We start from the raw sequence: 25,896 nt of genomic DNA on the forward strand, positions 1-25,896 counted from the left end.
CCTTTTTGTCAGAAATGCGGAATCTCTAGTTTTATCAATGTAGTGGCAATACAAATTTGCCGTGTAACCCTTACTTTTTGTTTTCATAATATTATTACACATACAATGTAGCTTGAAACGCGATTTTTGAAATCTTATATAATCCTTGTTATTTTTCATAGTTTTTAAACGATTAACGATGACATTGTTAAATGTATGAACAAACAGGAAACAATCATGTCCCGCCTAATTTTTACTTGATTATACACCAAACACAAGAACACAGACATACCTCTTCTCTTGTTTCTGATTTTATGTTTCTTTTTTCAGATACTATATATCTATAACAGTCTTTTTAAAAGCTTGTTATTTTGAAACAGAGTAGTTGACATCCAAAATAGACATCGAATAAGACATTTAGTGTCTACGTTACACCGTCAGTGGGGATACAGACAGACCTTTCTCTTGTTTCTGATTTTATGTTTCTTTTTTTATATACTATATATCTATAATAGTCTTTTAAAAGCTTGTTATTTTGAAACAGAGTAGTTGACATCCAAAAAAGACATCGAATAAGACAAGTAGTGTCTACGTTACACTCGTATATAAACAGAGAAAAAATATGTGATAAAAAATATCAACTAAAATGATTTTTAAAGAAATTACCCAACCAAAACTCTGATATCAAATTTCCTAACCAATTTTATAATCAATTCATTCTCTGTAGAAATCCGTAGCTCCATTCAATCTGCTCTGGAAAACCATTAAAATATCAGAATCGTATAGCAGTAACATATTAGGTAACTGAAATGTACAATTAATTTAGTTCAGAATAAATTATTATTCCTGTATATTACGATCTGTCTGTCTAAAGCACATGAAACAGGACAAGATAATAGAAGTGAACTTACTTTTGATGTTTAATGCACATCATTATTTATGTTATATTATATTCAAAATTGTAATTTTATATACAATTTGTTGCAAGACATTTCGTTATCACGTTTTAACAGATAATGTACATAACACCGTCTGCTTGGGAGAGGACGTTTACGAAGAAAACGCCATATGCAGACAATATGATGATTGAAATTTTTTGTTTTGCTTAATATTATAGTTCTCAGTTATTTAAAAAAAACAGGTATATCTAAAGAAAAAAAGAAAATACCTGGCGCATGAAAACCGGTATCGTACATATTTATGATTCGTTAATTTATATACCAATCCTTATAGATAGTCAAAAGATGTAGATTTTTAACATAAAAAATCAATCAACCATGGACTTAACACACATTTTGGATTTTGTATTTATCATAACTGCATGTGCCCAAGTACTGCTCATTAATATTCTAATACAGAAAACTCAATAAGTTACTATTGATCCTGTATAAGTCTTTATACGGCCGTTTTGTTCCCAGTCAGCTTTTTTGTTATTATTTATTATAAGTTATTAAAGGTGTCATGAAATAGGTGTTTTCGTATCGATCCCCCTAAATTCCTCGATCTCGATCAGCTATATTGTTATCTGTAGATATTTTGAATTTATATTTTGAATTATTCTCACCTTTAGTGGGGTCCAAATTGAAATCCATAGAATGTTCATTTATTTGTCAAAATGTAGTTTATATGATGCTTTTTTTTCTTCAAAAATATGATAAAAAGTATGCAACCGCACTTTCTTTCACGCTACAGGTTGTGCAAATTTTTTCGAATTTGAATAGATTATGCGTGGAAAATGTGTAACAAGAAAACTACACATATAATTTTAGTTTTAAATTTGAGAATATAGCTTTAGTAATATGCTTTCAGATTAGACACCACAGTTATCTTAAAATTCCAAACAATAAATAAGTCCAGAATTGCAAGTGCAGAAACGATGATGGCACGCGTAGATGATGAAACCAATGAAGCAAATATCCAAATAAAAAGACAAGAATTACAAAATGAAATAAATAAGGTGTGGTTTTCTTACGATTTTACAGATCCAATGGATAAAATAGAAATCATATAAATATAAGATAGACAATAAATATTATCTTCCCAGAAATATTGTCACCCATCCTCAAACGAAAAAAAGATAAAATAAAACAAGACAAACAAACAACAAACTCAATTAAAAAAAGAAACTTTTCAGTTTTGCTTTTCATTTAGTAAAACAATCATACTTTTGATTTGAAGAATGTGTCATAAATTGTTTCATTTTTTTAAAAATGGGCTTGGCTCATTGTTGAAGGCCGTACGATGATATATAGTTGTTTATTTCTGTGTCATTTTGTCTATTGTGGAGAGTTGTTTCATTGGCAATCGTTTAATATTTAATAGTTTAATATTTATCTCTGATATCAGATACATAGACAATAACTGTTTAGCGTCTTTAAATGTTAGCTGTATTTTTACGAGGCTAAGAAACAGGTGTAATGCGAGTTATTTCTCCTGTATCGAGCCGAGTACAATTACAGCTGATATTTAAAAACACAAAACAGTCATTGTCGTTATCCTGCATTTCACTCTGTATATTGTTTGTGCTTTGAAAGACACCAAAAACTCACATTTTTTGCGTTATTTTTCGATTTAAAATCCATTGAGGCCCGCGTAGTAATATTAAAATCACAGTTAGCTAAATACACGTTCACAAAAAAAAATCGAATGGTCAACAATTATCTATTTTAACATAAACTAATTTCAACAGTAAAAAGAAATAACAAAATATTTTGAAACTGAAGTGTACGAGTTGTCCTACACTTAACATGCATGCTGAAATTGATATGTTTGATTGTGTTACACATGTACACATTCAAGCTTTGAAATCGATGATTTTCGTCGTAGAAAATACTGGTGTTCATGTTTGTCTGTAATCCGAAAATTGGATTAATTCGTATTGCTCTACAGAAATGTTTGAAAACAAACAGAAAGTATAAAAGTTATCGTAAGTTCGCATAAAATCAACCAATACGTCATTGGAATGCGACTGCAATACACATACTGAGGTCTTGCATGTTCATACAACACTCATCAACAGCAATACGCAAACAAAGTCCGGAAGTGGGCGGAGCTTTAAAGCGATATCTGTATAGTATACAGATACGGCATAGCAATATTTGTAGGGCTGTATCCATATAGTAAGACACCCAATTGGAGACAAAATGTATATACGTAGAGTGCACAGAAAATAGATCAACAATGATACTTTGTGGTAATAATATTTATATGAGATTAGCATTTATAAGTGAATAACTTCTTTACATACGGGTCCTTTATGTAACATGTGAGTGGAAAGTACCTTTCCTTCTTGATAGAGGACAATCATTGTTCATGTAGTAAGTGTGATGTAACTGATGAAGATAGCAATTTGGTAATTTCATACTAAACAATTGAAGCGTATAATAAATAATTATTACTTTTTATATGTTGTGTATCAATTATCAAAGGTACTTTTTTTTACTATTTTCAAACTATTTGTATTTTCACTTTTGTTATAATAAAAAGAGATGACATTGCAAATGTTCTAGATAACGCCATTATTTATCACACCTGACATCCTACAAAACGACAAAAAAAGGAGGAACATCGTTTACACAATGAAGTTTGAAAATGACAAAAAATTTTGAAAACGGATGTAACGAGTTTGCTTGAAACTTCATCCTTTAAAAGCTACTGATAAGCTGCTGGAAAGACGTAGAAAATTGCGGTTTTACTCTCACTCCAACTTTTAAAGGTTTCGTATGAAAACACTCGTTTTATTAAAATAGGTTATTTGTAAATGTAACGAAACATTGAAACTTACGTGCGTTACATTCGGATGAAATAATCGGTAATCGAACACAATAAAAGTCCGATCCCCTGGGCCTCATTACGCTTACAATTATTTCCTTGGCATTGGCCAGCTAATTGCTGAAAGTTTATCGTTTAGATGAACATAAACATTTCAATCATTTGTCGAATTTCTGCCGATGTTGTTACATTTTTAGCTTAGATAAAAAAAAATCATTAAAAAGGCATTTTTAGGTTGTCATTATTGAATTCGAAAATTATGGTTTTTGGTTTTGTTTATTTTCAAATGAAATATATATTGAAACATCAAAACATATGCCGTTCATTTTATTTCGTCTTTTCATCCAATGTTTATTTAGTTATTACGGTGTTCAATAAATAATTGCTATAAGAAACAGTATTATTTTTAAAAAGATTTACTGTATTTGATTACAAAAGTTATCATCAAGAGAAACAAACAATTAATTCCCCGCACGTGATTGCAAATAATAGATAATACATACTAGCTCTTAAATACTGAAATGTACCTTTATTTTGTATATAACAACATATTACCATTACTCTATGTGAAATTAGTTGACGAAAGAAAAATACTGTCTCATGGAAGATCAGAGATCTATATATTATTTAATGACATTATCTAGTTATATAAGCATAAATGATACTGGATGAAATGCTTATGAAACGTTTACCTAAAATATCTTTCTTCAGTCGTATCTAAACACATTTTGCAAGTTACGTTCAAGAACTAATATTTAGTTAGATGGACATAGATACACCGTGAAGTTATAAAATCTAAAACAGATAAGTCAAAATCATATACCATACATGTACGCTGACCTTTTCAAAACTACAGTTTTTACATTAAGATGTGGGTCTAAAAATTCAGATTCTAAGCAGAAATTGTTAAACTTGCACAGAAGTTTTAATATCTACCCTTTACCAATATACAAGCTATCTAGATCTTCGTGACAGTTGTTCCTTTTATTTTGCGACACTGGACCTTTTTTGTGTGTCAAACAATAACCCCCGTTGCAATGTAATGTCATCATTTTTCTTGCTATGTCATTCAAAGTTTACGTCAAGGGTTGACATTTTCTGAAATAAGGGACAAATAGCAATAAAAAGAAAAATACTCTTTAATGGAACATGTCTATAATATTTGATGTCATAATATCATCAAAAATTTATCGATGAATGAGATCTTTAGGTCAACATGAATATCGCCTTTATTGCATGTATTGTATGTTAAGAAATTTGATAAAGATATTTTTTGGCAGAACTTATTCTAATTTGCCCAGAAGTTTTAAATCTACCCTTTACAAATACAAATGTATACCAGCTATCTAGATTTCTGTGATATTTGTTCCTAATTTTGCGACACTTGACCTTTTGATGTAAAACAACAACCCCCTTCGCAATGTAGCACCCTCATTTTACTTGCGATATCATTCACATTGTACGTCAATGATTGACGTATACTAAAATGAGGGACAAATATTAAATGGCGTATAGCCATTAAATGTCTAATACCTTTTTTTTTTAAATTGTGTTATCATTTTCAAATTTTACATAAATTCTCAGATTTATTAACAAATCGAATTTTCACTAGATATCTATTATTATAAATACATTTTCGACTTTGGAAAAGGAAGTTTTCAATCGTTGATTATATATTTGGTACTATATTCAGATAATAATGCGAGCAAATTTTATTGCAAATCACTATTTAAAAATAAAAATGCACGATTTGACTAAATTTCGATTTAAAAGCATTTGTGAAGAACATCTCGAGTAAAATTATGATAAAACTCCTCATAGATAAAGGAATTAAATTTCGCCAGACGTGGGTTTCGTCTAAAAAGACTTAACAGTGACGATCGAATCCAAAAAGGTTAAAAAGGCCAAATAAAATATAAATTTGAAGAGCATTGAGGACAAAAAAATCTAGTTTTGCCAAATACAGCTATTCCTGAGAATTCAAGTTTTGTAATAGCAAACCTGATACTGTCGCCTTATCGAAATTGTGACTTTCTAAAGACTAAACTATTTTTTACATTGCATACTAGTCATTTTATGACAACAAAATCATCTTAAAATCCACTATATATCCACCAAAAAAGCATTATAATATAAGGTATTTGATTATTCTTAATGTTCTGGAATATTTTGCCATAACTTTTTTTGATATATCTTATATCGTTATTGAGTTTGGAAAGGTCGAGACAGCAACAAAGCTTTTTCCAGTACTTTCCTTCATTCAACATTTACATTCCCCAAACTCAGCATCATTCATCTGGCAAGTTTTATTCCATGCTATAAAGTTTATAGATTCGCATACCTGCACTCTCGAGCAAAACTGGGCGCACAATGACAAAATCGGCATAGATACCGTAAACAGCACGTGACCAGTATATATTGTATCTTTTTGTTTTGTGATAACAACTATTCACATAGTGTCCAAGCAAATAAGTAAACGAACAAAAATGTCAAACGGTACATGTTTTGCTTACTGAACTACCATTAAAAGCTGTTACATGTAAGTTTTTTCTATTTTATTTATTTAAGTTATTTTGAATTGTAAGTTGTGTTTTAAATTTTCAAGAGGATGTGGAATGGTTTAATCGATACACGCAAAGCTATATTGCATTCAAAAAATACATTGGTTAAACAATTTATACGTTCAGGTATTTAATATCCAATCTTTTATGGTAATATTCTTTACATAGCACAAAAATGTCAGTATTCACCTCAAAAACTTACAAAACCTTTAAACAGACTTATTAAGAAGGGATATAGTTACGATACTGTTGTCAGATCATCAAAGATTGCATATTTTGGCTTTAATATTGATTCACTTATAGGGTCTTTGCATCGGAACTAAACACATTTATTTAAAAAAAACAGTTGTTGGCATGAAACAGGTTATGTTCTTCTCATATAGTTTATGATAGTATGATACTAAACAAACCCTTAAGGGGCGGGATTGTGCCTGATATTCATATGAAGAAGACATATACTTTCAATCAGTTTAATTGAGGTCTGAAGCTGGCATGTCAGTTAACTGCTAGTAGTCTATTGTTATTTATGTATTTTTGTCATTTTGTTTCTTTTCTTTTGTTTCATCTTCTGACATCGGACTCAGACTTCTATTGAAAAGAATTTAAATGTGCGTATTGTTATGCGTTTACTTTTCAACATTGGCTAGAGATATAGGGGGAGGGTTGAGATCTCATAAACATGTTCAACCCCGCCTCAATTTTGACCCTGTCCCAAGTCAGGAGCCTCTGACCTTTGTTAGTCTTGTATGATTTTTAATTTTAGTTTCTTGTGTATAATTCTGAGTTTATTATGACGTCCATTATAACTGAACTAGTATACATATTTTTTAAGGGGCCAGCTGAAGGACGCCTCCAAGTGCGGGAGTTTCTCGCTACATTGAAGACTCATTGGTGGCCTTCAGTTGTTGTCTGCTCTATGGTCGGGTTGTTGTCGCTTTGACACATTCCCCATTTCCTTTCTCCATTTCATATCTGTATTACTCCTAGAGAAGCAAGATTTTTGTTTAGCTAGGGACGATAGATGCGGAAATGAGACATGCATGTAGTAATTGTGCATTCTGTGTTTGTGGAAATTTTCAACATTTAGATTCAGTCTGTGGTTGAATTTTTTTATGTACATCATCAACTGTGTCAAGCCTGCATAAAAATTGATACAACTTGGATAAAAACATCTTCGACTTGGTCAGTATTCATAGCTTTTAAAGTATTTTATAATTTCGTATTTTACCAATAAAACAAAATCCCGGCTATTGCTATTACTTACTAGTATTACGAGTTCTTATGCGTCGATAGGTTTGGTCATGCAACTGAAATATAGGTCGACAAGAATATGTGGCAAAAGGTCACCATGCCATTATCATAGTTTCATGTCGACTGTTCTAGTCAAATGAAGATTAGAAGTATACCTTATAGTAAATAATAAAGAATTCATATACCGTCTTAATAAAACAAAGTTTACAACATCAGTCTGTATAATAGACTTGGGTTAATACATCTTTGTATCCGAAAAATTGCATAATGTTTTATAGTTAAAAGAATATTGTAACCAAAAACTCAAGTAAACTTTTTGTGTTCAGGAACATACTGAAATATCATTTTCGCGTTCATTTTCTTTAAAGGAGTAGGTTCGATTAGACCGCATTTTGGCCCCAAAATATAGCAGTTTTACAAAATTTTGAAAATTTAATCTTTAAGCTATTTGTTGACATGAATATCAATAATGTGGTCATTTGTATAAATTTTCTGTTTACAAAAGTTTGAATTTTTCGAAAAACTAAGGATTTTCTTATCCCAGGCATAGATAACCTTAGCCGTATTTGGCACAACTTTTTCAAATTTTGGATTCTCAATGCTCTTTAACTTTGTACTTGTTTGACTTTATAAATATTTTGATATGAGCGTCACTGATGAGTCTCGTGTAGACGAAACGCGCGTCTGGCGTACTAAATTATAATCCTGGTACCTTTGACAACTATTTACACCACTGGGTCGATGCCACTGCTGGTGGACGTTTCGTCCCCGAGGGTATCACAAGCCTAGTAGTCAACACTTCGGTGTTAACATGAACATGATGAATATCAATAATGTGGTCATTTGTATAAATTTCCTGTTTACAAAAGTTTTAATTTTTCGAAAAACTAAGGATTTTCTTATCCCAGGCATAGATTATCTTAGCCGTATTTGGCACAACTTTTTGGAATTTTGGATCCTCAATGCTCTTCAACTTTGTACTTGTTTGGCTTTATAAATATTTTGATATGAGCGTCACTGATGAGTCTCATATAGACGAAACGCGCGTCTGGCGAACTAAATTATAATCCTGGTACCTTTGACAACTATTTTGGAAAGTAAAATGCTTCTGCTGCATAAATATGGGCTGTTTTTGACAATACAATGCACAAATACAGCGTACTAGCATCATTAAGTCATGCTAAATTACTGAAATCTTCACAATTTTAGTTAAATTTTAGACGGTTTCCGTATAAAATGAAAGTGGCCGCATTCGTTATAGTGAAATGTAAGTTGTATTTGATGATAATACATAACATATATAAAGGTTGAGGTTGAACGCGGATGCGGCCACTTAGAGGTAGATTGCTTTTGCGTATTTCGCTCATCTTTCTGTATTTTCAGTTATTAGTCCATAACTTATCAATATTGATTTTGAGTTGGATAAGCCTGGTGCCACTGATGAGTCCTATGTATTTCAATAATAGCTCATCCAATGAATAGAATGCCGACGTCTGCAAGAGGGCGAAACATACCAGAGGGACAGTCAAACTCATAAATCGAAAATAAACTGACAACACCATGGCTAATAATGAAAAAGACAAACAATAGTACACACGATACAACACAGAAAACTAAAGAATAAGCAACACGAACCCCACAAAAAACTGGGGGTGATCTAAGGTGCTCCGGAAGGGTAAGCAGAACCTGCTCCACATGTGACACCCATCGTGTGGCTCATGTTATAACAAATCCGGTAAATAGTTTAATTCGGTAGATCATATTCACGAAAGGGAAGGGGATTGTAGTAACGTTACGACGTAAGGAACATATCTGATATCATCTGTGAAATGGTTATTCCATAACGGTCAACCAACTCGTGATGGCGTCAGTAAAATTTACGAAGGGATGATTTCAACTTCAACAAGTGGAACTCTTGGTTTAATAGGTTCCTTGTGAGCAGCAACCCTCTATCAAGAAAATCATGATAGGAAATACAAGCTAGGGAATATTGTATCAATTGGGAGATATATACATGTATATCCCGTATGCAGGTGATGCTGGAATTTTGCCACTTAGAAATGGAAAGTTCACAATTGGAATGCTGAAATCATCTCTTTTGTCGTAAAGTATTGTTTTCAACCGACCCTCATTGTCAATTTCTAGATGTAAGTCAAGACATGAGGCTAGTGAAATCCAAAAGTACCATAGAACAGACCTATGAGTATCCAGAATGTCCGCTTTGGTATGTGTCGTGAGGGTAAATGTTGAGTCTCCAAGTGAAATGTCAATACCTAATTCGTTTATCAAGCAGTTAATGTACAACAACATATTTGTCATGGAGGTAGGATAAGTGTTTTGCAACATTTGGATCTTTAAAGATTGACGTAGCATAGGCATTGATAGACCCATTCAGTTTCTTAATTATGATTTTTTTATCAACGACCTCACAGCCTTAATCCATTCGGAAAGAGTGTCTATGCCTTCCTTCTCGCGCTTAGCCCATTGACTGGCATAATCCTGGACTGAATCCATCGAAATTTTTAAGTTGTATTATCAATTGATGGATTTAGGCTCACGATATTTCGGACCTTTCAATAACATATTTCGCAGGGAAGTGTTATTGACAATGTTGACGTCACCGGTAATAACTTAGCCAGCCGGATTATATGTGAATTGGAAACTAGCACAAGTGCAATCAGGATTTTTAGACTAGAAATCGTCAATATTGAGATCCTGCAAAACGTGATGTACTTGAAATGAGTTCATGGACTTCTTACTTTTGATGTAAGAATTTGATGATGAACATGTGTTTGATTTAGTTGTTCTTCAAACGATCTATTCTTCATATTGTTCAACACATCACCACATGCATGTTTTATTTAAATAGGAAATGAATTCTCCTGAATTGAACAGTCAAATTAATTTTTCATATTTTGTATCAAATCTTAATAATTGATGTCAATCTTTTTTGGGCATCTGAATATTTCAGTTTGCAGAGAACTAACATGTACTGATAGGTGGTAAACCACAAATGTCAGGTTTTACTGACAGTGATGGGTTGACCATATTTAAACTAGCAATGCTTTGACGTTCAGTTAGCTTGTGTCTATGTAATCTCCTGAAAAAGAAATGATATATTCATGCAAGAATAAAGTATGGGACTTCATAAAAAGGTGTTTGAATAAAACTGTTGACAATGTTTTCTAATAAACGGAAAAGAAATTATTCAAAAGGAAAAAAAAAACGAGTAATATTTCTCATTTTGTTAATGATTTATTTCCTTGATTTTCTACATTATGATTTTCAAAAACTAGTTACTTTATTACTCACGTAGACTTTGGATTTTGCTTAATTTGCGATTCTTTCATTTCCTGTGTCCCTTTTGCTGTTTCTTTTTAGTTTTTTTTTTTTTCCGTTTTAAAATGTTCTCTTTTTTTTTCGATATTTGATTATTTAATGTTATCTTTAATTCTATCTAGCAATTTGCACTTTCGATTCATTTGCATTTTGTATTATCTAAACTCTTAAAATAGAATAAGAAGATGCTGTATGAATGTCAATGAGACAACTGTCAATCCAAGTGTAGAAATTTTAATTGAAGATTTAGAGAAATTTACTTATTTTATACAAGTATATTTTGTCTATTGTGACCTTCGGCTGTGGTCTGCTCTATGGTCGGGTTGTTGTCTCTTTGTCACAGTCCCCATTTCCATTCTCAATTCTATTTCGATATTTCTTATGTGGATTAAAAGTTCTCTGATTTAAACATCAAATTGAGAATGTGTTTAATGCATAAGTTTCAAAGACAAAGACGCAAACGAAAATAAGACAAGTTAACACAAACCTGACATGTTTTCTGTATTTAAACAATGCCACTGACGTCACTATAATTGTTACTAGTAAAGTTGCAGTAGCTGGAATGATAACTGTTGTTAAGGCTGAAACAAAACACAAAATTATTCGATTTGTTTTGGAAACAAAATGTATACAAACATTAATGTACACACTGTATTAGTTTTTGGAATACCAAAACTAAAGAAATTTTAAAGTTTTTAAAAACCTTCATCTTATTATCTTAGACATCATCTAGTTTGAACATGCTTTTTTAGGTTCTATTTAATACCTTTTCAAATATACTTTTGAATTGTTTAACTTCTATCCTGAATTCAATTTCCCAATATAGCAACTGTAAGCTAACTTGCAGATATCTAATAATAATTGAGTCCAAACTGATTGAATTTATATGTTATCTAGTTCCAGCAGGAACTTCTCAAACAGATACTATTATGCAATAAATCAATCAGACAAATTAATTTCGCTCAAAAAGAACATAATAATCTTTACCGGAAATATCTTCCTCGTCTACTTCTTTAACATCAGGTGAATTAGACACTTTTGACACACCATTTGATGTACCAGAGAACGTAGAAGTAGTAGTTGAGGTTGAACTTGTAGTAACTGTTTCCGAATTTGATGTAACTGATGTGTTATTTTCTAAAAGAGAAATGAAATTTAATCTCATATAAACAAACATGACGTTGCATTATAGCTACTAAAACTATTTAAGCTAAATGGTACAATTTTAATCAATACTTTCATGGCCATAATGTGGTTTTTTATTTTACAATTTTTTTAAATATTTCGCCACTTTCTTCAATGAAATATATAAATTCATAACGAAAACAGAAGACAATCAAATTATGTAATTATAATTTCTTGGTTGTTGTCTATACGATTCCCTTTTTTTTTTTTTTTGGTTTTTTGGTTTTTTTTTTGCTTTGTGTGTAATGATTTTTGTGTTATGGATGGATACGCCCTATTATTTTTTTGTCTGTTATATGTGACTTACCAGAACAATCAGTAATATTTCTTGAAGATCTGTACAATGTAGTATACCCGTTTGGACAAGCTTCACATCCCTGCTGTCCTGTTTCATTCTGGTATGTTCCGACAGGACACAGTCGGCAAAACCCGTCACTCCAATATGTACCAGTTGGACATGCAACTTAAATTACATTAGTTTGAATAATTCAATTCACAACCGATTATAAGATAACTTCATTATTAAATCCTTTTTAATAATGAAGAAGTGTTTCCCTTATGCCCGCGTCACACTGTCCCGATTTTTATATACGATAGACACCCGAATGCGGAAATTGTAAGTTCGTAAGAAGTTGGTCCCGATCTCGTTAAAATACCAAAAAGTGACCGAAGCAAATACGATGAATAACGAAGTCTATACGATGGTGCCGACATTATATACGATAGCAAAAGATATACGAAGGTTAACCGAAGACGGGTATTTAAGCTTCATATCTCAGCCGAAGCCTACACGATGGACCACGAAGGCTACACGATGGATTACGATGATGATGCGATGGCCATACGATGTCTAAAAGACGTCGTGTACAGCTTACGATGCATTTAAATTATATGCCGAAGGCATCGCGCGTTTTAAATTGTTTGATCAATATTGAATATATATCATATTGTACATTTCATTTCTGGTTTAATCATAAGACGGAAGACCGTGGGCTTGAATGGTAAAACTTGACTCTGAGTCTCTGCATATAATGCCACCAAAATCAGGGAGAGGAAGAGGAAAAGGGAGGGGTATAAGTCTAGCAGGAAAGTACAAGACCAAAAGAAAAATAGAAATAGAAGTGGAAAGTTCGGAATCGGATACCCATAGCACAGAGAAAAAGAGACACAGAACTGGAAGTCCGATCGAAACTGAACAAGAAATCCATAAACAGGACAAAGAGCCCCAAAACAAGTCTGCTATGCATGGCGGGAAATCGATCTTTTTGTCTAATTCTTATAAAACTTAGTTTATTATCCCCTCGCCTACTACATATAAGTTGCGTGTAGATAAAATTGTTATGGACACTCTAGAACCAAAATGCTCAAAACTTGGTATGGTGTTACTCGTTAGGAATATCGTAAGCGCTATTGACTTTAAAGTTCAAAGGTCAATGTCACAGTGGCAGTTGTAATACAAGGCAATATCACCCTTGTGGACACTCTAAAACCAATATGCTTCAAAAGATTTTAACCACATTTGGTATATTGTTCCTTCTTGTAATTTTTTACGTTTAAGGCGAAAGGTCAAGGACATGCAGATGGACTTGTTATTTCTACTTGAAATAGCATAATACACAGGAAATTGGTTGCTCATTTTTTTACCTGCTGGTTCTAAAGACAATATTAAAGGTATTTCCAGTTACTGAATGTTTTGGTTGATTTCTAAAAAAATAGTTTATGCATCAAATATGCATATTCAATTTCAATTTACCATTTTTTGCATGTGTCATATACAAATATAGTGTCCATATTTGTCCCCAATATGTTACATACGAGGGGATGCCACGCTCGGCATTGCCTTGTTTGAACTGTAAAATGTGTGCACTAGTCTGAATAATCACCCATAATTATTCCCATGTTTACTGATCTATCTTAAAGGTAAGGTAATGGGTTCGTTGATCCCTTTTATTCAAAAAGATCTCTTTCCAGGAGAATATCATAATAATATAGACTAAAGGAAGGATGTTGGGAAAGCAACAAATGCGGCAACATATAACATATAGAAAACAAAATGGTTATGGAGTAAACATTCGTGTGACAACAACTCAGACGATACATAAAAAATCAGAATAATGAAGAAAAAGTTGGTTTCCCTATATACGTGTACCTGCAGTGTTGGTATACGAGGCGCGTTTATGATTTTTATTATGTTACTTGATATGAAAAATTGACAAAAAATAATATTTTACTTGTAAAAGTAAATCCTGAGCCTGCAATAGCTGCTCTTCTTGTTCTATTTGTATTAATAGAAACAACGCTGTCGCCTTTCTTGTTCTTATAGAATCATATGATATGAGCTCCATGTTTTGTGAACGTCTTTCTTAACTGTCGTATTAGACTGACCAGTGCATATCGTGCATGGCACTTTAAATGTATTTTAGCGCGAAAATTAACTTACATTTAGCTGGATTTATTGCCGTCGTAGTTCCATCTTGTCGTCTTCGTACTTTTATTCGATGGCAACACGACGGGATTACGAGGTCTTCACGAAGTCGTGTTGCCATCGTAAGACCTTCGGGTAGCTTCGTGATTCATTCGTGTAGACATCGTAATGTCAAAACTGCCCGATGGAAACGATGGAAACACGAATGCAATACGATGTTCAAAGATGCATTCCCGGTGACATTACGATGGTGAGGATGGTGATACGAACTCAATACGAACCCTCAACATCGGACGCACCTTCGGGGATTTTTTAACATGTTAAAAAATTTAGAACCCTTCCCGAAGTTGTCCCCGAAGGCTAGAAAAAGTGGCCGATGGTTCTACGATGGTTAAAGATGGCACTACGAATAGCCCGATCTTGATACGATCAGTCCCGATTTTGAAAATTTCTATAATCGTGTTGCCATCGGCGTAAAAATCGGGACAGTGTGACGCGGGCATTAACTGCTATCAAACTTGATAAAGAAATGTCTTTGGCCTGTTATAAGCAGGTGGCCTTTAGACACAATCGTGTACTCTTCTTGACCAAGGAAGATCAATATGACAGTTTTACAACCACTTAAATAATGACATAACGAATGGACGTTACATCCTCGAGAGTATTGCCTGTTTTCTACATGTACCACCAAGCACATATTGCCTCTTTCTGATTTGGCTCATCTTTGTTTGACTTTATGCTTTCTTATTCCCATTTTTATTGATTTGGTCTAAAAATTTGTATGTCGAGACAAAACGCATGTCTGTTGTACTTTATTAAATGCCTGATATCTTTACACTCAATGTCTCCTCAGCAGTTGCAACGCAACTTGTCTGAATCAATTTTAGTGTGAACCAGTAGTCCACAGCTTTCACAATACAATAAATTATCTTTTGATGTTAAATGTAACTGTGTCATAAAACTATGACAATGCCATTATATAAATTAAACTTTATTTCGACTACCATCGCATGCCAATCTTTATCACAAAGGACAGTTGATTGGATAAACGTTACAGATTGTCACGCCTATATCAAACTTCGGTCCTATAAACTGACTAGTATTCGAATTTGATAAAATACTTATTGATATCTCTTATTGTTTCAGTATTAAAAGTGTTGAGTAACATAGTTTATTTAAGATTACATTTGGGAAGTCGTGTACATCCCCCTTTTTCTTAAATATTCAAAGAAATACAAAAAAAATCAGTTTGTTTTGAGATTTTTGATAATTGCAAATATTGAACAAATTCAAATTATCATACAGAATTTTTTTCTTTTTTGTCAATTTCCCCTTCAACTTTGTCTGCTGAAGAGAGAAAGAAACGGGTCGCCCGTGAAAGGGGTATCATCCTGAATTTCAGGAAGAAAATAGATCGTTGAATAACGAAATGCCATAAAAAAAAGCATTTGTTTCCCCGAGTCCCGAAAAGTTAATAATATACTGATTCCCGAGGTCAAATTTGTGTAAATACCGACTTGACAAGACAATAAAGGTCAGACCCCACGTTTGGTCTGTTCTAGAGTTCAGTTTAATTTTCAGAAATAAAATCCTACTAAAAATATCACACAAATATTCGTCTTCAGACACGTAAATTGATTTAAGTTAAGTTACTAACTGGTCTGGGTTGTGATATAAAATAGCCAATGCATAGCATGCAATTTCTAATGTGACGGATGGACTGTCTTATTCTAATGTGATGCTTATGCGGCACATCAAAGATAGAATTAATTTACCCATTGTACTTTAGAATAACCACATAACTTAAATTCACTTGAATACATTGATCTGTTATATTGTCAACTTAAAAACTTTAGATATGCTTATTGTAATATATAGTTATAAAGGTCTTTCTTCTAAAAACGAAGTTTAAAACGATTTTTAAAAATTTTGAATCAGTGCACTGTGTGCGTCAATATGTAGCCGTGAGACATGGGACTACGTATTTTCACACCAGACAAACATCTTCGTGCATGTGACTTCATATTCGATTAAGTAATTTCAAAAGGGAGAGGAATGCCCATCAGTTAATAAAGGAAGACAGTAAGATAATAATATAATGAGTCGGGCCTTTCCATTATGCAATCTCGATAGTTCTTAAGCTCGTGTATAAACGTATATAGACTTAGTAATGTATTATCGTGCAGCGATCAACACGTAAGTCACTTGCTGAAAGTCACAAAATTATGATGGCTAATATATATCATGAAACAATTACCAAAGTTCATTTAACTTCTCGGGTCGGTGTACAACGAAATAGTGCATTATAGTTTTAACAAAGATGTCATTCGGTATACAAAATGACTATATTGATAGGTTCTACATTGCATTTAAAAAATACATTGCAAGAATATTGTCAGATGAGAAATCATCGCCCACTGTTGAAAGTTTAGTTTCGCCACTTTCGTGTTTGTCATGAGACGGTTATAGGGGTTTCGATTGATAAAAATCAGATAACGAACATATTCAACCCCAACCTTAGGAAGAGTGGCTCATTTTCTTCTTGCAATGTTTATCGTTTGTTAGATGTATTTCAATGCTATTTATAAACGCAGAGTAATATTTTAAATGATTAGTATACAGACATTAAACTATTCATCTTCAAACAACCATTTCAGAAGATAATGGGAAAAATCAAGGAATCATGATATAATTTTAAAGAAAAGAAGAAAACCAGAAACATATTTTATTGATTTTGAAAAATCAAAGTGTTTAAAATCATATCAACCTCTAACATTCTTTACACTAATAACAATTTATTAGTATCACAAAATCTTAAAATAAAACCCGTTTTTAAACTCGCACTGGACATTATTAATGTAATTGTTAAAATTCTTTTCAGACTTTCTACATTTTATCAACCGCAAGTGAACTATTTTTGAAGATTAAGAATCCGTGTCTCCATTGCACGTTAAACACAAAATAGACTGAAACATTTTTGCTCACCTGGCCAAAGGGCCAAGTGAGCTTTTCTCATCACTTGGTGTCCGTCGTCCGGTGTACGTCGTCGTCCGCGTCATAAACTTTTACAAAAATCTTCACCATTGAAACTACTAGGTCAAATTTAATCAAACTTGGCCACAATCATTATTGGGATATCTTTAAAAAAATATGTTAGATGACCCAGCCAACCAACCAAGATGGCCGCCATGGCTAAAAATAGAACATAGGGGGTAAAATGTAGATTTTGGCTTATATCTCAAAAACCAAAGCATTTAGAGCAAATCTGACTTCATAAAATTGTTTATCAGGTCAGGATTTATCTTTTCTGCAATTTTCAGATGAATCAAACAACCCGTTGTTGGGTTGCTGCCCCTGAATTGGCAATTTTAGGAAATTTTGCTGTTTTTGGTTATTATCTTGAATATTATTATAGATAGAGATAAACTGTAAACAGTAATAATGTACAGCAAAGTAAGATCTACAAATAAGTCAACAAGACCAAAATGGTCAGTTGACCCCTTAAGGAGTTATTGCCCTTTATAGTAAATTGTTTACAATTTTCGTAATTTTTTGTAATCATGTACAACAATCGTCTTCTCTGAAACTACATGGACAAATTTAACCAAACTTGTCCATAATCATCATACGGGTATCTGGCCAAAAAAATAAGTCCGATGACCATGCCTGTGAACCAAGATGGCCGACATGGCTGAAAATAGAACATAGGGTAAAATGCAGTTTTTGGCTCATAACTCTGAAACCCAAGCATTGTTTGGGTTTATAAATATTTTGATATGAGCGTCACTGATGAGTCTTATGTAGACGAAACGCGCGTCTGGTGTACTAAATTATACCTTTGATAACTATTTGAGCAAATCTGACAGGATTGTATTGTTCATTAGGTCAAGTTCTATCTGCCCTGAAATTTTCAGACTAATCAGGCAACCTGTTGTTGGGTTACTGCCCCTGAATTAGTCATTTTAATTAAATTTTGCAGCTGATGGTTATTATCTTGAATACTATTATAGATAAAGATAAACTGTAAACAGCAATAATGTACAGCAAAGTAAGACCTACATATAAGTTATCATGATCAAAATGGTGCATTGACCCCGTAAGGAGTGTTTGCACTTTATAATCAATCTTTAACAAAGGAGTAGGTTCAGTAAGACCCCTTTTTGGCCTCAAAATATAGCAGTTTTAGAAAATTGTGAAAATGTAATCGTTTAGATATTTATTGCAAAGTAGAATGCTTCTGCTACATAAATGTGGGCTGTTTTTGACAAAACAATGCACATATATCGGGTACTAGCATCATTAAGTCATGCTAAATTACTGAAATCTTCACAATTGTAGCATTTTAGTTAAATTTTAGACGGTTTCCGTCTGAAATGAAAGTGGCCGCATTCGTGTTCATTCATAATATTGAAATGTAAGTTGTATTTGATGATAATACATAATATATATAAAGGTTGAGGATGAACACGGATGCGGCCACTTTCATTTTTGCCAAAATTCATCTGAAAAGTGACGATTTTTGGCATATTTGATAGATTTTTCATATTTAAGCTTGAATCGGGGCGTTTTAAATGACTTATTAGTTAAAATCTTCCCCATTAACTAATTGAATCAATTGAAATAGACACTTAAGTGTTAAGAAAGTGTCTAAAATCTTTCGTTAGATGAACTTGAAAATTGAGGCCGAAATCGGCCCTTACCGGACCTACTCCTTTCATAAATTTTGTTAATATTTTCCACTGTAACTACTTGGCCAACTTCACTATAGATAGAGATAATTGTAAGCAGCAAGAATGTTTAGTAAAGTAAGATCTACAAACACATCACCATCACCAAAACACAACTTTGCCATGAATCTATATGTGTCCTTTGTTTAATATGCACATATACCAAGGTGAGCGACACAGACTTTTTAGAGCCTCTAGTTTTTGTAGCGTTAAGAAAATACAGTTTCTTGTGTGTAAAATAATTTTAATGGAAGCTTTCTGAAGGTATTTGATAGGACGTACGCCAATTAATGAGGGCGTGACAAATTATCACTAATGCCCAATCAGCTTTTTTGGTGTGCAAAGTTTAAAGTGCGGTGATGTTTGAACAGTGTAAATGACATTGTCATTGTATTATGACATTGTCTTTTAACATGAAAGACTATTTTACTATTCTATTGTGACTGTGTTATCATGATTGAAAACTAAATTGATTTAGAAAAGTGCTTTGCAACCGTTAATTATATAAGGAGACGTTGAATGTAAATGTTTAGTATGTTACGGTTGACTAATCCATATCAAATGCACTAAAATTTAAAACATTAAATATGTAGGACTCGGAGGTGCGATGAGGACGCTGAAGTGCGATGGTCACGCTGAAGTGCGACGGTCTACGCCGAAGTACGATGGTCCTTTCGCTGAAGTGCGATGGTCTACGCCGAAGTGCGATGGTCCTTTCGCTGAAGTGCGATGGTTTTGCATGACGTTCGAATATTGTGACGTTTTCCAATATAACGTTTAAATACAAAATTGATTTGCAAGTAGGAGGAAAGGGTTTTGTAGATGACGGTTTCATGCTAAAAAATGATATGAAGGGAAAAGAAAGAGACGAACGATGAAACAAACGACCGATTCAAGTCCCGTGCAGAATATTTTTAACCATTCAGGCAGCAAATTAGAGAGAACAACGAGGCTTAAACTGATGAACTTTGTCAGAAAATGGACTATACCATGTATACAGTGTTCGGAATTATGCCGCGAACTCATTGCACTGAAATAAAGTATACTGATATAATTTAAAATATAAATGTTGATTTATCTTTGAGAAGCTTCACGTGGTTTTATGTGGACAAATTAAAAGAAAAAAATAATAATTGAGAGTATTAGCAATGCTTTTGTTAATCAAGTTAATACGGTTGTTTAATCCCGAGATACATACTGATTTGTAAGAACATCTTCGCTTTTGTCTTTTTTAAATGCGGTTAAAGTGTAAATTGTCTGCAACACAGATGGCTGAAATTAAACTGACTGCTCCCCACGTGTACTTCCTCAGTAAAATAATAAATAGGAATAATCGTTTTGATCAATTTCTAAGTTTAGTCATAAAATTTCATAAACTGAAATTAACGCTGCTTAGTTTTATCATAAAGATATACACGCTAAATATTTGGTTTCATTTCGCCCTTGAACACCCTATATCTGACTCTAAAATACTGCATGGTAATCGGAGAATTGGCAAATTGAATATAACATTAAAAAATTAAAATTTAATGACTTTAGTTTGACTTGAACAAAACATTTAAGATCTTCCAAATGCGAAGCTAGTAGCTACTTTTGTCAAATCTTAATAATGTGATTTCATTTTAACAGCTCATGTACATTTTGCTTTTGACCCATTGTCACAGGTAGACCATCGCACTACAGCGTAACCACCATCACACTTCAGCGTAGATATCAACAAGTTAACGTCACAATGTCACCATCGCACTTCAGCGTGTTAACCATCGCACTTCAGCGTGGACCATCGCACTTCAGCGTGACCATCGCGGTTCGGAGTACCATCGCGTTTCCGAGTCCTACACATATATTGCATGTTTAGTCATCTCGCTTGTGTTAGAATTATATCATAAAAGCTCTAACCACACACTGCTTGATATTCAACTTTCCCTGGAGAACAGCTAACAGTAGACGTAAGGTTGATATTCGAAAAATTTGTTGTATATACGTGACCATTGACATCTATAGTGTAAAAATCCGTGCTGTTAATCATTTGTTGAGCTGTTGTAACTTGGTTTATGTATATATTTATAAGTTCAGCAAGTTCTTGTGAAACTGTAAGTAAATATTCACATGTAGAAAATATCATGTATCTTGTTTGTGGTTATAAAAATGCAACTTCATACCTATAATTTTTAAAAAACAAATAAAAACACCTCTTTTTATCTTAAAAAAACAAATATCTGAGTGATGTAAAAATGAATGGTATATTACAATCTGTATGTTGAAAAACAGCTTATAAAATCTGTGAAATCTCTTATCAAATAATGATGCAAATCCATCAGTATATAATTATTATGATAATGGAAACGAGGAATGTGTCAAAGTTACAAAAAAAAAACAATAAATACCTATTTTTGATGCATAAAAGGCTTCCATATCCAAATCATTACTTTCATCAAGCGTTGATGTAAAGGTAACAATAACTTCAAGTTCTGACGTAGATCTACGTCTTCGTCCAAGACCACCACCACATCCATTTGTACCTACCGATACTTGGCATGTTGCACTTTCAACGCATGATAGACCTTGTACTCGAGATGTCATCTCATTCGTTATTTCAACTTCGTGTGTGCATGCAGAGAAGTCATAGTTGATTGCGTACTTGGTTTGAAGATGTATTGGAAGACCAATTGCTGTTGATAAATTAAAAGGTGGTGTATAAGCATTGATTGCTGAGAGAGTTCAATAACTTACACCCATAAACTGAAAGAAAATTTACGCCTGAGCGATAAACACAATTGAAATAATGCAAGGTAAGTTTGTAATGCAAAAGTCGGAAGAAGTGTAAAACAAGTATCCGAGTGGAGGGGTTCGGTTGCATTTGAAAGAGGTTTCTGTAAAACAACTTTTTTTCTCAGTTTGTATATAAAACAAATATGCGTTACTAAATATGTCGCCACGAATATGTTATACTTGGATCGTCTCTTAAATGAAAGCACTATTGATAGATAATCGCGAAAACATGCATTGTATCACTGCAAAAATTCGCAATATAACGGCTAACCACGAAAACCAATATAAAATCAAGAATGGAACTGGCGAATGTCTATAAGAGACAACAAACTGACAAAAGCAGAAAACTGTTGTTGGTTAACAGTATTTTGCTTTTTATATCAGACCTCGTCTAAATAAAGAATAAAGTTATCACAAGTTTATGTATAAAATGTTTCCCATCACATATTTATTGATTGTATGTTCAACGTGTACGTTCTCTCTTACATATCAATAAGAAACAGCAACACATTTTAAATCACATATGTTGAAAGGGGTCTTCTACTGCAATTTGATTTTAGAATGTATTTTTAATAATATATCAATGATTTAAAATTATATATGATATAGATAAATCTTTACTTACGGGCACACGCTGGTGGTGTATACCACCACACATAGTTCGTATTATTTCCACATTCATATATATCCTTTGGTGGGTGTTCAGGTAAAAATACATATCCATTTTTACACGTCACAGTGCATGATATATGGTCATTAATAATGGTACAATTAAACTCGTTCTTGAACTGTTTTATTTCATAGTATGGTTTACAAACTGTAAACAGATATCAATAATCATTTAACATAAACAAAGTATGACTGCAATCAATATTTACATTGCAATAAAACAAATTATCGATTAAATAAACTCAACATAAATTTCAGGATACAAATTTTGTACGGCAAACGCGCGTTTTATCGATAAAAGATTCATCAGTGACATTTGAGGCAAAATACGAAGATGAAGAGCATTGAGGACCGACAATTCCGAAAGGTTTTGCTAAGTTATACTCATATTATAAATTTCTGGGATAAAACATCCTTAGTATTTCAATTATAATCAAAGTTTTGTAAATACAACGTGGTTAATTTATAAGTATGAAAATATCAATGGCGATGTATGTCAACACTAAATTGCTGACTACTGTTTGAGTGAACTGTGTGGCTATACTTTTTTCTATGAGGTACATTTTTTATGTACTTTTCTTTAAATTTTTCTGATTTTATTTGATCGATCATTCATGTTGCTTTTGTTAGTGTACGTGTTCCGGACCATATGAGTATTTGGACCATACGCGTATAGTCATGACCATATGCGTATACTTATGTAGTCAGACAATACTCGTTCGGTTATTAACGGGCCGGACCATATGAGTATTTGGACCATTTAGGTATATATTTTTTTTTAATTACATTATAAAAGTTTCAATAATACAAAAACTTTATCTAAAAAAAAACCAATGTTGGTTATATGACAATGTATTATTTTTATAATTCAGATATTACGTAAAAATTAAATATTGATGCCATAGTTAGTTTTCATCACTAATTACATTCTTGCATGTAGGCTTAGGGTGACATTTACTTCACACGGTATCATAGCATTTTTGCATTTAAAAGTCTTGGTTGTGCACTATCCTTTTCATTTACGCCTTTTGTTTGCGAGTGAAAAGCTAGCCTTTTTTAGCTGCGTACAGTGATACCGAGGTCTTGGGCCATTTTGATGTCTATGGTGTTTTTAAGATGTTCTAGATCTCAAATATCGTAACATGACTGCAATACACCATATTCACAAGACAATTTAAATTAACTATGTTACTTAACAGTGACTTTTGGTGTAACAGTTCATTATGAAGTTTTTGGAATTTATCTTTATAAGTCGATATATTGCCATTCACTCGTAATAACAAATCGGTAATGACCATCGGTAATGACCATAGATATAAAATGTGTTGTTGTTTTTTTTTTTATAGTTTTGACAAGTAAGTAAAATTAACTATGTGAAACATCTTTGTTTAATTTAGCTAATCTTTTTATTATAATATAATAATAAAATTACCTATATGATATTTAATGAACGGTCATATCATATGAAGAGTTTAGAAGAATTCAAAGTAAACTGTAACAGAGTGTTAATTACCCCGACCATACGCGTACGGTCGGACCATATGAGTATATACCCATATGGTCATGACCATACGCGTATGGTCCAAATACTCATATGGTCCGGAACATAGTATCAAGAAGAAAAAGGGAGGGTTGTTATCTACCAGGTAATATGTTTTACTCTGACACATATTCAAAATCACAGATGCCTATTTCAAAGCGCATATACTGTTGCTTATGTAATTGCAATTTTATTATTAAGCCCGTCATCAAGTTATATATATATATATAAACATAACTTATATTAAACAAAGTTATACCAGGACATGGATCAGTATTACAATTTCCAACTTCAGTGTCACTTCCAATGCAAAATTGTCCCTCTGGGTCAGGAGCAGGACTGTCACAAAATCTAACACGTGATCTAGTACCACCTTCACATGACTTTGAACACTCATACCATCCTGAATAGGAACTCCATCCACCATTGACTAAATCATTTTGATATTATGAAAAAAGATTATTTATTGTACACCAAGGAAACATGGCATCTTAAAATAAATAAACATGAGTCTTTCAAGTCTTATCTTAGGTTTACAAGTACAAATGAAGTAATCAAAATATTTTTTACAAAACGTTTATTGTTGATTTATAAATTAAAATTTAGTTTTGAAAATGAAAACAACACGTTATACATTGTATGCGCCCGATGTGCGTTTATGGATTAAACTTTATTTAAAACGCCCAAAACCGAATATTAAGAGAACCAAGAATGTATCAGAACCGCAACAGACAAAAAGCTTAAAAAGACTTTTAAAAATAATCTTTTACCGATAATATTTAAAGGTTAAATGTATTACCTATTTCCTTTTTACAGAAAGGACCTTTAAATCCAGATGCACATTGACAAGTATAATTTGCTTGCTGGCTCTCGCACGTTGCTCCATTGGTACAGTTATTTCCAATACAGAAGTCTGGTGGAATCTGACATTTACTACCTCTGTATCCATTTAAACAGTTACAATTATAACCATCTTTCTTATTGTAGCATATGTTACCGTCTCCACATGGATTTGAGATACACTCGTTTATTTCTGAAATTCGATATTAATCTAAATTGAATTATATTCAGTAAGGTCTAGCAATCTAAAGTAGTGTGATAGACGTTCTATATATCTGCTGTAATTACAAAACGGATAAAACACACAAATCTGATCTTTCAACAATTTTTATTACATCTTCATTTAATTCCCTTCACTTTATATAATTGATTTGGTATTTGTCATAAATTTCTTGCATTGGATCTATTATCATTTTTGCAACGGCAACTTTACCTCTGAGTGTTTTATAACATGGATAAAATACGAATCAAAACCCATCTTAACCTAAAACATTTTATTCCTCAAGTCAGATATGTGATTTGCCTATTTTTTTTATTTTACTGTTTTTTATTTTCTTCGTTATTAGATATAATTTAAAGAAGATGTTGTGTGTTTGTCCTCGGCAACACAAATAACAAAACGACAGGAATATGACAATCAAGTGTATATACAAACTGTTATACTTTAAATTGTTTCGAGTCTTCCAAAGATGCAAATATTGTTGGCATTTATCAGTACTACATCTGAACTAGCATTACATAGTTTCTTGTTCTTTTGAACTTAAACTTCAATAAATATTGTATTTAGATAAGCAGCCTTGCAAATCAATTCATCAAAGATCCCAAAAAGTAGGTTGG

General features: G+C 32.6%; 2 protein-coding genes across 4 annotated transcripts in view; one reads left to right on the forward strand and one right to left on the reverse strand.

Annotated features, from left to right (window-relative positions):
* LOC143045037 (uncharacterized) overlaps positions 1–25,896 on the forward strand; it is a 200,909-nt gene that overhangs the window by 71,474 nt on the left and 103,539 nt on the right. The window lies entirely within an intron of this gene.
* The window catches only part of LOC143046433 (uncharacterized), a 62,989-nt gene that overhangs the window by 23,968 nt on the left and 13,125 nt on the right, over positions 1–25,896 (reverse strand). The window contains exons 8-11 of the mRNA XM_076219596.1: positions 25,019–25,252; positions 24,479–24,649; positions 12,394–12,549; positions 11,889–12,038 (exon numbers count right to left, since the gene is read on the reverse strand). Coding sequence (XP_076075711.1) covers positions 11,889–12,038; positions 12,394–12,549; positions 24,479–24,649; positions 25,019–25,252 — 711 coding nt within the window. The remainder of the gene's footprint in view (positions 1–11,888; positions 12,039–12,393; positions 12,550–24,478; positions 24,650–25,018; positions 25,253–25,896) is intronic.

This window comes from Mytilus galloprovincialis, chromosome 9 (genome assembly GCF_965363235.1).
Source record: "Mytilus galloprovincialis chromosome 9, xbMytGall1.hap1.1, whole genome shotgun sequence".
Taxonomy (NCBI): domain Eukaryota; kingdom Metazoa; phylum Mollusca; class Bivalvia; order Mytilida; family Mytilidae; genus Mytilus; species Mytilus galloprovincialis.